General features: G+C 35.5%; 1 protein-coding gene across 1 annotated transcript; it reads right to left on the reverse strand.

Moving 5' to 3' along the window:
• Positions 1–178: 178 nt before the first annotated feature.
• dnd1 (DND microRNA-mediated repression inhibitor 1) lies at positions 179–6,454 on the reverse strand. Its single transcript, XM_068587770.1, has 5 exons — positions 6,378–6,454; positions 5,350–5,455; positions 4,129–4,454; positions 3,388–3,520; positions 179–812 (listed from the first exon to the last, which is right to left on the reverse strand). The coding sequence occupies exons 1-5, from the start codon at positions 6,396–6,398 to the stop codon at positions 322–324; spliced, it is 1,077 nt and encodes a 358-aa protein (XP_068443871.1). The 5' UTR covers positions 6,399–6,454; the 3' UTR covers positions 179–321.
• Between the last annotated feature and the right edge of the window lie 6,525 nt (positions 6,455–12,979).

Raw genomic sequence — 12,979 nt, forward strand, 5'->3', positions numbered from 1 at the left:
CTGAGTCAGCGCATTTCCAACAAACGGCAGATTTAAAACAAACTGAATCCCTCATGAAGACTTCAGGTCTAAAAGCTAATTATTTAACCAGAAAATGAAACATTTAAACAAAATAAAACACCGGCTACACATTTTTCTTTTCAAAATCTCATTTATTTAAAATGAGGAACGGATCAAAACACATAAAAAAACATGCAGAAAACAGACAGAAATGCAAACAAGACAAACAAGTCTACTAATATAAAAGCATGCAGAAACCAACTCCATGTATGTACATAAGGTGAACGCGTTCAGATAACAGGTGGAGATCATGTGACGGGCTCAGCGGTGCAGCCGCTGCAGGACGTGCTGCGCCACGGCGCGGCACGCCTCCTCCTGCAACGCGGCGGCCGAGGGTCCGGGTAAGGTCGTGACGAGCCCGCTGAAGGTCGCGGCGACGCCGGGGATGCGCACCTCGTAGGCGAAGTAGAGGAAGCCGTCGGGCACCGAGTGGCTGAAGCGGATCTCGTAGCGCGGCGGGCCGACGCCGCTCGCCTCGCACAGCTCGCGCAGGAGCGCCGCGGGGGAGGAGCTGGGAGGAGGAGGGAGTTGGGAGGGGGAGGGTCCTCCCACCGCTCTGCAGAAACCCAACGGGGGAGGGCGGGGCATGCGAGGGGGCGGGGCTTGAGAGGGCTGTGTGAGGCGCGGCGGCTTCAAGGGAGACGGCAGCACGACGGCAGGAGGCTTGTGAGGAGAAAGCTGCTCCTCAAGACTCGGCTTCACCGTACAATGCCACCGGATGGAGACGCTCAACGCAAACTGCTTCTTGAACTCTGAGGAGGAGGAGAGATTGTTAAAGTAAGAGGAGAAAAAAGAAGAAGAAAGAAAGAAAGAAAGAAAGGACAAGGGAGAATAAAGAGGAGAAGAAAAAGGAGAAGACAAAAAAGACAAAAAAAAAATTGAAAAAGAAAAAAAGAAAAGAAAGAAAAAAAGATGAAGAAAAAGAAGAAAAAAAACAAAGACAAAAAAAATTGAAAAAGAAAAAGATGAAAAAGGGAAAAAAGAAAGAGAAAAAAAGACAAGACAAAGAAAAAAAAGGATAGAAAAAGAAAAAAGATAAAGAAAAAAAGAAGAGAAAAAAAAGATGAAGGAAAAAAGAAAAAAAGAAAAAGATGAAAAATAAAAAAAAAAAAGACAAAAAAAGAAGACGAAGAAAAGAAGACAAAGAAAACAAAAAGAAGAAAAAGAAAGATGAAAGACTAGAAGAAAAAAAGAAAGAAGAAAAGAAAAAGAAAAAAATTACAAAAAAAGAAGAAAAAAGACAATGAAGATGAAATGAAGAAAAAAAGGAGAAAAAAATTAGAAGAAAAAAGAAAGACGACAAGGAAGAAAGAAGAAAAACAAAGACAAAAAAAACTGAAAAAGAAAAAAGACAGAGAAAAAAAGAAATAAAAGAAGAAGATGAAAAAGGAAGAAAAAAAAAAAAGATGAAGAAAAAGAAAAAAAGACAAAAGACAAAGACAAAAAAAATTGAAAAAGAGAAAAAAAAGAAAGAGAAAAAAAGAAAAAGATGAAGAAAAAGAAGAAAAAAAACAAAGACAAAAAAAATTGAAAAAGAAAAAGATGAAAAAGGGAAAAAAGAAAGAGAAAAAAAGACAAGACAAAGAAAAAAAAGGATAGAAAAAGAAAAAAGATAAAGAAAAAAAGAAGAGAAAAAAAAGATGAAGGAAAAAAGAAAAAAAGAAAAAGATGAAAAATAAAAAAAATAAAAGACAAAAAAGATGAAGAAAAAGAAAAAAAAGACAAAAAAAGAAGACGAAGAAAAGAAGACAAAGAAAACAAAAAGAAGAAAAAGAAAGATGAAAGACTAGAAGAAAAAAAGAAAGAAGAAAAGAAAAAGAAAAAAATTACAAAAAAAGAAGAAAAAAGACAATGAAGATGAAATGAAGAAAAAAAGGAGAAAAAAATTAGAAGAAAAAAGAAAGACGACAAGGAAGAAAGAAGAAAAACAAAGACAAAAAAAACTGAAAAAGAAAAAAGACAGAGAAAAAAAGAAATAAAAGAAGAAGATGAAAAAGGAAGAAAAAAAAGAAAGGAAAAAAAGATGAAGAAAAAGAAAAAAAGACAAAAGACAAAGACAAAAAAAATTGAAAAAGAGAAAAAAAAGAAAGAGAAAAAAAGAAAAAGATGGAAGAAAAAAAAGAAAAAGATGTAAGAAAAAAAAAGACAAAAAAGAAGACAAAGAAAAAAAAGGATAGAAGAGAAAAAGAAAAGAAAAAGAATAAAAAGAAAGATGAAAGATTAGAAGAAAAAAGAAAGAAAAAGAAGAAAAGAAAAAGACGAAAAAGAAAAAGGAAAAAAAGATGAAGAAAAAGAAAAAAAGACAAAAAAGAAGACAAAGAAAAAAAAAGATAGAAAAAGAAAAAAGATAAAGAAAACAAAGACAAAAAAAATTGAAAAAGAAAGAGAAAAAGATGAAAAAGGAAAAAAGAAAAAGATGAAAAAGGAAAAAAGAAAAAGATGAAAAAGGAAAAAAAGAAAAAGATGAAAAAGAAAAAACAAAAGAAAGACAAAAAAAGATGAAGAAAAAGAAAAAAGTCAAAAAAGACAAAGAAAAGAAAAAGAAAGACAAAAAATAATAAAAAGAAAGATGAAAAACTAGAAGAAAAAAAGAAAGAAGAAAAAGAAAAAAATTACAACAAAAAAAAAAAGACACAAAAAAGAAAATGAAAAAAAGATGAAAAAGGAAGAAAGAAAAAAAGGAGAAAAAAAGAAAAATTAGAAGAAAAAAGAAAGACGACAAGGGAGAAGAAAGAAGAAAAAGGAGAAGATGAAAAAGATGAAAGAAAAAAAGAAAAAGATGAAAGACAAAAAAGATGAAGAAAAAGAAAAAAGACAAAGGAAAAAAAAGGATAGAAAAAGAGAAAAATAAAAGAAAAAGAATAAAAAGAAAGATGAAAGAAGAAAAAAAGAAAAAAAAGGAGAAAAAAAGAAAAATTTGAAGAAAAAAGAAAGACGACAAGGGAGAAGAAAGAGGAGAAGAAAAAGGAGAAGAAAAAATTGAAAAAGAAAAAAAGATGAAAAATTAGAAGAAAAAAAGAAAAAAGATAAAGAAAAAAAAGACAAAAAAATTGAAAAAGAAAAAAGAGAAAAATGCACAGAAAAAGATGAAAAAAGAAAAGACAAAAAAGATAAAGAAAAAGACAAAGAAAAAAAAGAAAAAGAGAAAAAACAAAAGAAAAAAGAATAAAAAGAAAGATGAAAGATTAGAAGAAAAAAAGAAAGAAAAAGAAGAAAAGAAAAAGAAAAAGAGAAAAAATTTGAAGAAAAAAAAGAAGAAAAAAAATTAGAAGAAAAGATGAAGAAAACAAAGACAAAAAAAATTGAAGCACCAACACATCAACACACCTTCCACCAGCACCTTCTTGGCCATGGACGCCGCGTGGTGGGAGGAGAAGGCCACGATGGCCGACACGCCCTCGATGCCCGGCCCGGCCTTCAGGGACATCCTCTCCACGCCGTCAGTCATGAGGCGCAGAACCTGCAGAGCACAAACACACAACATTTACACTGAGAGTTTACCAAGTCAAAACATGAAATACACAGAGCCACACTTTATAGAAACAAAGTAGTGGGGTTAGACGGAGATATTGTTCTATAAAACTGAAAACCATAGCTTGCTTTGTGGGATTACGTAAGTAATATACAAGTGAAATATTTGGTTTGGTACATGAGAAAATTCAAATAGCATTCAAATAGCCCAAAAAAACATAAGGCCCATTGGGGCTATTGGTTTGGCCCCAATGGTCTCCAATCCCCCTTAACGGGTCCATTGGGGCAACATGTTGAATGTTCACATGTTGCTGTTTTTTTATTCCATCTGTATATTTTTATTCCATCTCTATATTTTAAATATCGGATTCATCTGTATAATTTATTCTATGTGTAAATATAATTATTAAATTATTCTTGCTACTGCTGAAAAATGTTTATAGGTTGGTAATAGGTTGGTATCTTGAACCTTTCGTTTAAAGCGGTAAAATACTTTGCTGCTGCTTTAAAGAAGGAACCAGTCACACACCAGGAAGTGACTCAGAGGAGGTGGTGCCAGGACTTCAGGTGAATGACAGCGTGTGACCCTGCGAGTACCTTCAGGAGGTCCTCCTGCCTGCTGCTGGCCGGCAGCTCTCCGATACAGAGGTGCCTCTTCTCGGTGCTGCGGCGCACGCTGAGGCGGCAGCCGGGCTCCAGCATGTGTCCGTGCAGCAGGCGGATGGCCTCGTTGGCGGCGGCCGGCGAGTCGTACTTGCCGTAGGCGAAGCCGCGATTCTGGCCGCTGAAGTTCATCATGAGCCGGAACTCCCAGAGCGGCCCGGCCGAGCTGAACAGCGGGATGAGCAGGTCCTCGTAGGCGTCCCGCGGGATCTGGCTGATGAAGACCTCGCAGCGGGGGCCGGGCGCCGGACCGTACCACACTGACGACAACGCAGGAGATGTCGGGGGATTCATTTTATACATTTCATCACAAGCTCCACGACGGGATGGAGCTGCTTCTAGGATCCAAACTGGTTCATGGAAATGTCAGCTAATTTAAGATCCGGTAACAGTTTGAATTTATAAGACATAAAACCTTAAACTTTAGTCAATATGAGGTGGTGTGTTCTGTTGTGGTGCAAGTGAGTCAGTTTGCCTCCTTCAGTTCTAACAAACAAGTGTAGTTTAGTACCTAAAGTACCTAAACCTTTTTTTAGATATTTACAGAAGTCACTGATCCTACTTCCTTCTGTCCCGGTGTCATATAGGGGCTAACGGCTACTTAGCCGCAGCTAATTCAATACATCATTCAGTGATACATCACAGTAGGAGATGCAAGGGTGTAAAGTATTAAATAAATAATGCCATATTGTAAACTGTGAAGTGTTTTGCATGAGATTATATTCATAGAATATATATGTTCAGTTTGAAGGGGAAAAAAAGAATTGGCAATAAAAAGAAAAGACTTTCTTTAAGATCATCAATCGTCATTTTGTGCGTTATAAAAGTATCGCTTTAGAACCGGTATCGAAAAAGAAAAAAACAAGAGATACCCATCCCTCCGCATTACGTAGTTATATTCCACCAGAGAAAATCAGGATTTATGCTTTTAAATCTGTCAATTTTAACTCTTGACAGCTGGGCGCTAAACATTGAGGTTCCAGCTGCAAGTCTGACAGAAGCACACGCCTCAAACCACCAGACTCGACATCGCTTTACTTCACGATACGTCGAGAATATTCGCTACGCTTTTTCGCGTCTGTGCATTGACTTCACATGTAATCTACTCGCGCGGACATTTCACAACTCTTTCAGGTGTGAGCATTAGCGGCTCACCCTCAGGCGGTCCTCCGTACTTCCTCTGGCCGTTGACTTGAGTCAGCTTGACGTTGGTGGCTTTGAGCCAGGTCTCCAGCGCCTGAACCCGCTCGAGGTTCAGCACCTGAGGGAAGAACAAGTCTTCAGTATCGACTTCTGTCCAACAGGAAAGATGAATCCTCGTGAACAGAATCGCTGTGGTTTGGCCCATTATTGGCTAACAAAACACAATCATGACAACAAGCGACCACTAATGTTCACACACAATGTGACCAGTTGATTTCCATGACTTTATACCACATTTTTATGACTTTTGATCATATTCCCATGACTTTTTACCAAATTTTCATGACTGTAAACAGTAAAAAGTGATAAAATGTAGTATTTAAACTAACAATGAGGATTCAAAGCATACAGTAAACCTTAAATGACACAAATGAGACACAATAGTTTGATTAAAAGAATAAACATTTATGTAGACGTCTGTACGTATGCTGCTGATATTTTGAGCCTCTTTCTTTATAAAGCAGATTCGTTATTTCAAACTCGACGTAAATTAAGTGTTAAACTAATTTTAAACACTCGAGCCCCTAACTCGAAATCAACTAGTTTGAATGTCTTAAAAACCGAGTTCCTTTATAGAAAAATAAGCACAAAAACGTTTGAAAAAACTAAACTTTCTGGGCTTTTAATGAAAGTAATGAGCGGCAGGTGGGGCTCGTTGGAGTGGGGGTGGGGTGATGGTGGTGTAACAAGAGCAAAACAATTGTTTCCACGAGAAAAACACGACACAATAAGTGACCCCACTGAGCGCGAGACCCGCGAGACACTTAACAAAATGTAGCCAAGTGCGCCGCGTGTTGAAAAACAAGTTAACAAACTGACTTTGTTTGGGCAAAAAGATCAAAGCGGAATCGCGTCGCGCCGACAGCTGTTGCGTTTCCGCTCAACAACTTAAAAAAGTGGCCAAACTTTCATTTTAAAAAAAAACAACCACTTAACTGTTTTTTAGCCACACTTTTCAATAAAACGAGTGAACAGCTCACCTGGCTCTGCTTGCAGTCCATCGTCTCCGCCGGTGTTGCGTTGTCTCTGGCTGTGACGCCACTCTGTAGCGCCCTCCCCCCTCCTCCCCCCTCCTCCCCCGCGCCCCGCAGCCCCTCCATTGGTCAGCGGGTTACACTTGACCACGCGAGGCCTTCGTGGTCAGCTCGTGCCGTCCGCCGCCTTCCTTCCTCGCGACGTGGAGAATCCATCAGCAACAAAAACAACCTCGCAGGAAGCGAGTCACGTGACACATTATACATCCAATCAGGGTTCATGGTGGACGTTCATTTCCGCTGAGTTATAAACAATGAATCTGCTTTATAAAGAAAGAGGCTCAAAATATCAGCAGCATAAATACAGACATCTATATAAATGTTTATTCTTTTAATCAAACTATTGTCTCTCATTCATTAGTGTCATTTAAGGTTTACTGTATGCTTTGAATCCTCATTGTTCGTTTAAATACTACATTTTATCACTTTTTACTGTTTACACACAGATTTCACACAATGTTTGCTCATGAACATTTGGTTAAAAGTCATGGAAATATGATGGAAATTGTGTTAAAAGTCATGGAAATATGGTTAAACATTATGGAAATTTGGTTAAAAGTCACGAAAAAGTGGTTAAAAGTCATTAAAAAAAGTGGTTAAAAGTCATGGAAATATGGTTAAAAGTTAAAGAAATTTGGTTGAAATTATGGAAATTTGATTAAAAGTCATGAAAAAGTGGTTAAAAGTTATGGAAATTTGGTTAAAAGTCATAGAAAAGTTGTTAAAAGTTATGGAAATTTGGTTAAAAGTCATGAAAAAGTTATGGAAAAGTGGTTAAAAGTTATGGGAATTTGGTTAAAAGTCATGGAAAAGTGGTTAAAAGTTATGAAAAAGTGGTTAAAAGTCATGGAAATATTGTTAAAAGTTAAAGACATTTGGTTTAAAAATTATGGAAATTTGGTTAAAAGTTATGGAAAGTTCGTTGAAAGTCATGGAAAAGTTATGGAAAAGTGGTTAAAAGTTATGGAAAGTTCGTTAAAAGTCATGGAAAAGTTATGGAAAAGTGCTTAAAATTTATGGAATTTTTGTTAAAAGTCATGGAAAAGTTATGGAAATTTGGTTAAAAGCCATAGAAAAGTTGTTAAAAGTTATGGAAATTTGGTTAAAAGTCATGAAAAAGTTATGGAAAAGTGATTAAAAGTTATGGAAATTTGGCTAAAAGTCATGTAAATTTGGTTAAAAGTTATGAAAAAGTGGTTCAAAGTCATGAAAATATTGTTAAAAGTTAAAGAAATTTGGTTAAAAATTATGGAAATTTGGTTAAAAGTCATGGAAAAGTGGTTAAAAGTTATGGAAAGTTATGGAAAAGTGCTTAAAAGTTATGAAAATTGTGTTAAAAGTCATGGAAAAGTTATGGAAAAATAGTTAAAAGTTATGGAAATTTCGTTAAAAGTCATGCAAAAGTTATGGAAAAGTGCTTAAAAGTTATGAAAATTGTGTTAAAAGTCATGGAAAAGTTATGGAAAAATAGTTAAAAGTTATGGAAATTTCGTTAAAAGTCATGCAAAAGTTATGGAAAAGTGCTTAAAAGTTATGGAAATTTTGTTAAAAGTCATGAAAAAGTTATGGAAAAGTGGTTAAAAGTTATGGAAATTTCGTTAAAAGTCATGGAAATTTGGTTAAAAGTTATGAAAAAGTGGTTAAAAGTCATTGAAATATCGTTAAAAGTTAAAGAAATTTTGTTAAAAATTATGGAAATTTGGTTAAAAGTCATGGAAAAGTGGTTAAAAAATGGAAATTTGGTTAAAAGTCATGGAAAAGTTATGGAAAAGTGGTTAAAAGTCATTGAAAAATTGTTAACAGTTGAAGAAATTTTGTTAAAAATTATGGAAATTTGGTTAAAAGTTATGGAAAAGTCGTTAAAAAAATGGAAATTTGGTTAAAAGTCATGGAAAAGTTATGGAAAAGTGGTTAAAAGTTATGGAATTTTTGTTAAAAGTCATGGAAAAGTTATGGAAAGGTGATTAAAAGTTTTGGAAATTTGGCTAAAAGTCATGAAAATATGGTTAAAAGTTATGTAAATTTGGTTAAAAGTCATGTAAATTTGGTTAAAAGTTATGAAAAAGTGGTTCAAAGTCATGAAAATATTGTTAAAAATTAAAGAAATTTGGTTAGAAATTATGGAAATTTGGTTAAAAATCATGGAAAACTGGTTAAAAGTTATGGAAAGTTAGTTAAAAGTCATGGAAAAGTTATGGAAACGTCGTTAAAAAAAATGGAAATTTTGTTTAAAGTCATGGAAAAGTTATGGAAAAATGGTTAAAAGTTATGGAAATTGTGGTTAAAGTCATGAAAAAGTTATGGAAAAGTGGTTAAAAGTTATGGAAATTTCGTTAAAAGTCATGGAAATTTGGTTAAAAGTTATGAAAAAGTGGTTAAAAGTCATTGAAATATCGTTAAAAGTTAAAGAAATTTTGTTAAAAATTATGGAAATTTGGTTAAAAGTCATGGAAAAGTGGTTAAAAGTTATGGAAAGTTCGTTAAAAGTCATGGAAAAGTCATGGAAAAGTTATGGAAACGTCATTAAAAAAATGGAAATTTGGTTAAAAGTCATGGAAAAGTTATGGAAAGGTGATTAAAATGTATGTAAATTTGGCTAAAAGTCATGAAAATATGGTTAAAAGTTATGTAAATTTGGTTAAAAGTTATGAAAAAGTGGTTAAAAGTCATGGAAATATTGTTAAAAGTTAAAGACATTTGGTTTAAAAATTATGGAAATTTGGTTAAAAGTTAAAGACATTTGGTTTAAAAATTATGGAAATTTGGTTAAAAGTTATGGAAAGTTCGTTGAAAGTCATGGAAAAGTTATGGAAAAGTGGTTAAAAGTTATGGAAAGTTCGTTAAAAGTCATGGAAAAGTTATGGAAAAGTGCTTAAAATTTATGGAATTTTTGTTAAAAGTCATGGAAAAGTTATGGAAATTTGGTTAAAAGCCATAGAAAAGTTGTTAAAAGTTATGGAAATTTGGTTAAAAGTCATGGAAAAGTTCTGGAAAAGTCGTTAAAAAAAATGGAAATTTTGTTTAAAGTCATGGAAAAGTTGTGGAAAAATGGTTAAAAGTTATGGAAATTTCGTTAAAAGTCATGGAAAAGTTATGGAAAAGTGCTTAAAAGTTATGGAAATGTTGTTAAAAGTCATGAAAAAGTTATGGAAAAGTGCTTAAAAGTTATGGAAATTTTGTTAAAAGTCATGAAAAAGTTATGGAAAAGTGGTTAAAAGTCATGGAAAAGTGGTTAAAAGTTATGGATTTTTTTGTTAAAAGTCATGGAAAAGTCATGGAAAAGTTATGGAAAAGTCGTTTAAAAAATGGAAATTTGGTTAAAAGTCATGGAAAAGTTATGGAAAAGTGGTTAAAAGTTATGGAATTTTTGTTAAAAGTCATGGAAAAGTTATGGAAAGGTGATTAAAATTTATGTAAATTTGGCTAAAAGTCATGAAAATATGGTTAAAAGTTATGTAAATTTGGTTAAAAGTTATGAAAAAATGGTTCAAAGTCATGAAAATATTGTTAAAAATTAAAGAAATTTGGTTAAAAATTATGGAAATTTGGTTAAAAATCATGGAAAAGTGGTTAAAAGTTATGGAAAGTTAGTTAAAAGTCATGGAAAAGTTCTGGAAAAGTCGTTAAAAAAAATGGAAATTTTGTTTAAAGTCATGGAAAAGTTGTGGAAAAATGGTTAAAAGTTATGGAAATTGTGTTAAAAGTCATGGAAAAGTTATGGAAAAATAGTTAAAAGTCATGGAAATTTCGTTAAAAGTCATGGAAAAGTTATGGAAAAGTGCTTAAAAGTTATGGAAATGTTGTTAAAAGTCATGAAAAAGTTATGGAAAAGTGCTTAAAAGTTATGGAAATTTTGTTAAAAGTCATGAAAAAGTTATGGAAAAGTGGTTAAAAGTCATGGAAAAGTGGTTAAAAGTTATGGAATTTTTGTTAAAAGTCATGGAAAAGTTATGGAAAAGTGGTTAAAAGTTATCGAAATTTGGTTAAAAGTCATGGAAACCCATTGGTCACAATGTGTATAAACCCTGTTCAATGAGACAGATCGTGGAAAGGTATCGTGTAGTTTTTTAATGAATTCATATAGTTTTGCTTTTCTGGATTCATGTTGAGAAACAACAAAGAGAACGACAGATGAAAATAAATAATCCAAGAGAAAGAAAACAAAAACCAGCTTGACGTCTTCAACTATTCACAAAGCAGCGGCAACATTGAAAGTTACAGCCACACACACACACGCACACACACGTACACACACACACACACACACACACACACACACACACACACACACGCACGCCTCCTGCATGCTGAGCGTGTGCTCTTCCTCCACAGGGGGTCAGTGTTGCACCGTCTGTTCCCTTCAGGAGGAACAAAGTGTTTCTGCTCTTCCTCTCTCATCTTCCTCAGCAGCAGTTTATGCAGAATAAACGTAGAGAATAACGATCTCTCTCTCTCTCGTGTTTGAGATTATTATATTCTTGATTGTATTAGAAATAATTTGCCTAAATAAAACCTTATAAATATAACTTATAAACGTAACATTTCTGTCATCAACATCCATTCATTGTGATCTGTTCTGCAGGATCTGGAGGTACTTTTACCACACGAGTGTTTCCTTCACCTTTCATCGTCACTTTGCAGATTCACACAACAAAATATAATAAAACTAATAAATGAGGACGTGTTGTTATAGGTTGAGTTGCACAGCAGGATATGAACACGCTGCACGCATTAATGTGTCAATCACTATATTATTATAATATTCTGAAACGAGCCAATCTGCATAATAAGTACTTTTACTTTTGGTACTTTAAGTTTCAAGACTTTTTTTGCATTACGTGTTTTAAATGTTGAAGTGACATTATCTAATGCTAACTCTATGTCATCAAAGTAGTAAAATGAACAGTTAAATTTGTATTTTGGATGTTTCCGTACCAAAAAAAGCATTTCATGGAAGCAAAATAACCCAAAATCAGTGCATAAAAAACAATATTTTTACCTCCGAGTGTCTTTACAAATGGACTCATGCCATTTCCTGTTTAAAGGAACTCGCACATCTTCAATAAAACCACCAGTACAGAAGCTTTCAGGCAAGACTGGACACACACACACACACACACACACACACACACACACACACACACACACTCAAACGCTGGCTTGCTACAGCGGGGAGCTAGCAGAGCTAAGATATTTGTTTTAGTAAGAAGCCGTGTCTGTCTTTTCCTACGCCTGTATGTGTGTGTGTGTGTGTGTGTGTGTGTGTGTGTGTGTGTGTGTGTGTGTGTGTGTGTGTGTGTGTGTGTGTGCGTGTGTGTCTGGCCTGGCTTTCACACGCACACAACCACACACACACACACACACACACACACATTTGAATGCTTATCTGTTAGAAGCCGAAACTGAGAATGAAAGATGACATCGATAGTTTTAACACATGAAGCATTGACTTCTATACAACCAAAAGCTGCTCCAACCACCCGCTGTGTCGCAGGTATACCACGCATGTGTGTGTGTGTGTGTGTGTGTGTGTGTGTGTGTGTGTCTCCAGCTGTTCGTTCAGCTCCCCGACACATCTGCACATCAAGGCTCGCGCCGCGTCCCGACGCCCGGCTTCATCTGGCGAGAAAAAGTCAGTTTACTCGTGTTTCAAATGTTTTATTCAGGAACAACCGTCTGTGCTCGGCAGTTTGCGTGCGTGTGTGTGTGTGTGTGTCTGTGTGTGTGTGTGTGTTGCTTGGTTTTCCCATCCTTGTGAGGTAACCGGCTCCTCACATTTTAAAAGGTTTAGTTCAAGATTAGGTTTGTGGATCCAGGGTCAGGATTACGGGATTAAAACTGAAGTTGGTTGAGCGTTTAGGGGTTCGGTGAGAATGATGACGTTAAAATGATTGAAGTGGAACGGTATGAAGCACACAGGAAAAGAGGAATAACAATAAACACAAAAGCCTTGTATTAAATCACCTGATGTGGAAGAAAGACACACTCCTTAATTACACGTGTTTAATCGTTGCACAAAACATCACCGCGAAGAGCTTCCACTAAAAAACAAGAGCACCTGATGGATATGTGCAAAGCCGTGATGGAGCGTCTCAATATGAGGATTTCCCAAAAAACCATCGAGCGTAACGACTTTGCTTTAGTGCCGAGCGGAGCCTCCAGATCCAAACTTCTGCTCTCGGCTGCCTGCAAGGAAGGAAATCAATCCACAGCAGATGCTTTGCTCTGGAGGACGGCAGCAGCAAGGAGGCCGTTTGTAGTTTATGGGACAGAAAACACGGAGAAGCAGCAGCGCGGCGTGTTGGCTCTGTAGTTCTGTTAAGATGGAGGACGCTTCACGGCCACAAGGAAGACGCACCGTGTCTCATTATGAGACCATTACTCGTCCGGTGAGTCATGGTCGTGCTGAGATGTTGAGGAACAAAGGAATGGACAAGATGTGTGACGCGGAGGCCGAGCAGAGCCACGCCATGCGCCTACACTTCCCATAATGCAACTCTGTTGCAATGTTATTGACCCTGAGCGAACGCCGTCTACCGACGAGGAGA

Source organism: Clinocottus analis, unplaced genomic scaffold (assembly GCF_023055335.1).
Source record: "Clinocottus analis isolate CAN_PGR_092001 unplaced genomic scaffold, fCliAna1.0.p SCAF_10, whole genome shotgun sequence".
NCBI lineage: Eukaryota > Metazoa > Chordata > Actinopteri > Perciformes > Cottidae > Clinocottus > Clinocottus analis.

What these genes read in the sequence shown, in the direction of transcription:
- dnd1 (XM_068587770.1), bottom strand. Translation starts at nt 6,398, where the DNA reads ATGGACTGCAAGCAGAGCCAG. An exon ending in TGGACTGCAAGCAGAGCCAG is followed by an intron (nt 5,456 to 6,377) that starts GTGAGCTGTTCA and finishes TTCTTCCCTCAG; the next exon opens with GTGCTGAACCTCGAGCGGGT. An exon ending in GTACGGAGGACCGCCTGAGG is followed by an intron (nt 4,455 to 5,349) that starts GTGAGCCGCTAA and finishes CGTTGTCGTCAG; the next exon opens with TGTGGTACGGTCCGGCGCCC.